Here is a 4,205-nt window from a genome sequence, read left to right as displayed (position 1 = left end):
TGGCATTTGAAATGTTAAGTTTTATTCACAATTCAATATAGAGTTGAGAATCTTTTAGAAATATAAAATAACCAATCACTATCGAACAAAGACTTCAAAACTTCCCAACAAAAACAAAAAGAATCATTTTAAATGTTAATTGACCCAAAAGAGGCAAACAAGAAATAAGCTTTTATATAGTGGGGTAGTTTAAGCTATGTTTGGAGAGTAGATTAAATGCTAAAATGGCATGGAATATGATAAGGACAGATTAAAGCCTACTATTTTATAAATTGGCTTTTTTTACATTCAATTCTAGTTACACACAATCAAGGAATATATGATGCAAGGTTGTCTATGATGCTTCTGCCTTTAAGTTTTGATAGCAAAACCACTTTTTGTATAAAAATAAATGGTATATTGAGGATGACTAATATTAAAATATCAAGTCAATAAAATGTTAAGCAAAGGAGTTGGCAAAATTTGAATTTTAAATAGTCAAAAATTAAGAGTTAAATAAAACTTGGATATACCCCAAAAAAAAAAAAAAAAATAGAGATGAAACATTAACATTGTCATTTAAAAATAGAGATGAAAATATTAAGATTATCATTCTGTTTGATACAGAAGAATATTTTTTTAATTTTGTTTTCCAATTTATATGTATTTAGTTATACATTAAAGCATGTAAGATATTTATGAATAAAAATGATGTAATAGAAAATAGCAGTGGAAATTGGGCTTGTTGGCTTCCATACTTAGTGACTAACTATCCTATCTGATGGGAAGAAAACTATGAATTTGGTGGGCCCCAAAAATGACATGGCAAGTTATGAGAGGTCCTGAAACTAAAAGGAAGAATCTTGTGTAGCCAACCCCATTCCAAATATTATCCTATCCATAAGCTGCTCGTCCCCATCCCTCCATAATTTGGCATACTTTTTCTGGCTAGAAATTTTCTTTTAGATCTCATGGATGGGAATTGTCTATCGCTCACGATTCCCATCTTGGCTTCTATACTTCCTTTGTCCATTCTAAGTAGTACCCACATCAATTTTCCCTGTCAACAATCACAAAAATTTTCCTTCTCAGTTCCTTTCTGCAAACTTTACTCCCAGGAGTTTGGTTTTCTTATGCCCATTCCAGTAATACCAACAATCAGAAATTTTTCCTTCTTGGTTCCTTTCTGCAAATTTTTATCCCAAGTGTGTGGCTTTATTGTTAAAGAACGTGATGATTCTCTTGCTATCTTACGTTTAGGACACTAGTACTAGATAAGAGTCAAGTAAGTAATGGTGGCAATTACCAGAGGATGATTAGGACACCAGTCCTCCACCAAACCCACCTATTCTCACAACCAGAGACCTCAACATTACATAGCTCTGAATTGAGTTCCAGGTTGAAGGAGCAAGAATGCATCTCTCTCATACGCAGGTGCAACAACATTGAACAATTCAAGCAAGCTCATGCTCAAGCTATCAAATATGGCTTCTTTTGGAACTCTGCCCGTACAAGCAGTCTTGTGGCTGCTTGTGCTCTCTCAGGCTGGGAGAGCATGGAGTATGTCTGCTCAATTTTCCAACAAATGGATGAACCAGGAACCTTTGAATTCAACACTATGATCAGAGGATATGTTAATGAAATGAGCTTTGAAGAAGCTTTACTAATCTACTATGAGATGCTTGAGATGGGGGCTGAACCTGACAGGTTCACCTATCCACCCCTGCTAAAGGCATGTGCCTGGTTACAGGGACTGGAGGAAGGGCAGCAAATTCATGGACATGTGCTTAAGCTGGGATTAGAACAGGATATGTTTGTACAAAACAGCTTGATCAATTTGTATGGAAAATGTGGTGAGACACAACTTTCTTGTGCGGTTTTTGAGCAAATGGATGCAAAGAGTGTTGCTTCTTGGAGTGCTGTTATTGCTGCCCTAGCTAGATTGGGAATGTGGAGGCAGTGTTTGGTGTTTTTTGGAGATATGATAAGAGAAGGATGTTGGAAGCCTGAAGAAAGCACATTAGTTAGTGTGCTCTCTGCTTGTGCACATTTTGGTGATCTTGATCTGGGTAGGAGCATACATGGTTACCTACTCAGAAACATAAGTGACCTTAATGTCATAGTGCAAACTTCTCTACTAGATATGTACCTCAAAGGAGGGCATCTACAGAAAGGATTGCATACCTTCAAGAAGATGGTGAAGAAGAATAGGTTGTCATATAGCGTGATGATCTCAGGACTTGCGATGCATGGATTGGGGGAGAAAGCTCTTATGATTTTCTCGGAAATGCTAGAAGAAGGGCTGACCCCAGATGCTGTAGTGTATGTCAGTGTGCTTACTGCTTGCAGTCATGCTGGGCTTATCAATGAGGCTCTGCAATGCTTTGATAGGATGAAATATGAGCATGGAATAGAACCAACAGTTCAACACTACGGCTGCTTGGTAGACCTTTTGGGAAGAACTGGAAGGCTCCAGGAAGCCTTTGAGCTTATCAGTAGCATGCCCATGAAGCCGAATGATGTTGTCTGGAGAAGCTTTCTCAATGCCTGTAAAATTCATGACAATGCAAAACTCGGGAAGATTGCAGCAAAGAAGCTCCTCCAGCTAAACTCAAAGAACCCCGGTGATTATTTGCTTCTGTCAAATGTGTATGCTCAAGCTCAGAGGTGGAGAGATGTGAGCTTGATTCGAACAGAATTGATCTGTAGTGGCCTTAAACAAACACCAGGATTCAGTTTGGTTAAGGTGCAGAGAAAAGTGTACAAGTTTGTTTCACAAGACAAGTCTCACCCTCAATGCAAAGGAGTTTATGAGATGATCCACCAGATGGAGTGGCAACTAAGATTTGAAGGCTATTTGCCAGAAACATCACAGGTCCTTCTTGACGTGGATGAAGAAGAGAAGAAACAGAGATTGAGAGGTCATTCTCAAAAGTTAGCAATCGCTTTTGCCCTGATACATACATCTCAGGGTTCTCCCATAAGAATAGCAAGAAACGTCAGGATGTGTAGTGATTGCCACACCTATGGTAAACTAATTTCAATGATTTATGGAAGACAAATTATTGTTCGAGATCGTAATCGGTTCCACCATTTTACAGATGGAACTTGTTCTTGTAGGGATTACTGGTAAATTGCAATTTCTCCATCCCAATTTTCTTTCCACAGTTTTTAGAACCAGTAATTTTCCAATACCATTCTCCCGTTGCAAGTAAAGACCTGATGCATCGGTACAAGACTATGAATAAGCCAATCTATTTCAAAGCTGTCTATTAATGTCCTTTGAGAATTTCCATAATCAAAAGAAATAAGTTAACATGAAGTCTGATTCAAATTTTAAGCTCATGGAATAGGAATAAAAATAAAATACAACAGGATAGAAATTGAAAGAATTCCAAATGAATTTTATGTCTAACTCGAAGTAAATGTTTCTATCCTTCCTTAATAAATGAGAACACAAATCCATCATTATGAAATTAAAGATATTAGTGAAGTTTATCCAATAAGATGAGCGAATAGAATAGACTTGAACCACGCGTGACATATGTGATTTCTGAAATAATCTAAATAAAATCTCAAACCATAATATTAAGTTCGCTAGTGTAATTTTTCTCACGGTTTGAATTTGTATTTAACATAATCTCTTTCTCCAACAACATACTGGTGCTTTCCCTCACCAAGGTCTACTTATGGGCTGATTGACACTCAAATATGAATAACAGGAGAAATATTTTGCAGATCTTCTTTCTTTACCTAAATACAAAGTCATGGGCTCCTTAAAAGACCCAGTGGCCTCTTAAAAAATTAGTCAAACTTTAAAATTAGATTCTATTAACATACTTATCACAGCAGAGGAAACAGTTTTCTTAAGACCAGGAACTGTTTTCATCCTAGCGTAACTATAGAAAATTTCAAACTCACAAGTGCCATCTAACTTCCCAACTGAAATTGATTAGTGTCAGTCCACAAGTGACAGTGACAGAAATTGAATTGAAGCAATACACAACATAACAATAACTTAAATACACTTGGTCCTAACAACAAACAAATTACACTTAATTCTAGTTCTTCTTCCTCCTCTGGTAAACCTTGTCGAATAGTATAATACCAGGGCACATAACACATGCAAAGATTTCATATGCTTAGTGCATCTCCTCCCCCCCCCCCAAACACCCCACATTAAATTTAGAGGTTGCATTTTAATTTAAAAGGATTTCGAAGGTAGA

General features: G+C 36.8%; 1 protein-coding gene across 1 annotated transcript; it reads left to right on the top strand.

Annotated features, from left to right (window-relative positions):
- The first annotated feature begins 919 nt into the window (after positions 1-919).
- LOC110819832 (Tetratricopeptide repeat (TPR)-like superfamily protein) lies at positions 920-3,142 on the top strand. Its single transcript, XM_022049152.2, has one exon. The coding sequence runs from the start codon at positions 1,292-1,294 to the stop codon at positions 3,110-3,112; it is 1,821 nt and encodes a 606-aa protein (XP_021904844.2). The 5' UTR covers positions 920-1,291; the 3' UTR covers positions 3,113-3,142.
- The last annotated feature ends 1,063 nt before the right edge of the window (positions 3,143-4,205 follow it).

The sequence above is a fragment of the Carica papaya genome, chromosome 3, assembly GCF_054855325.1.
Source record: "Carica papaya isolate Zhongbai chromosome 3, ASM5485532v1, whole genome shotgun sequence".
Lineage (NCBI taxonomy): Eukaryota > Viridiplantae > Streptophyta > Magnoliopsida > Brassicales > Caricaceae > Carica > Carica papaya.
This window is presented reverse-complemented; position numbering and strand designations above follow the sequence as displayed.

Bases quoted from the DNA above. Each gene is read 5' to 3' on its own strand.
- LOC110819832 (XM_022049152.2), top strand. From the start codon at position 1,292: ATGATTAGGACACCAGTCCTCCACCAAACCCACCTATTCTCACAACCA.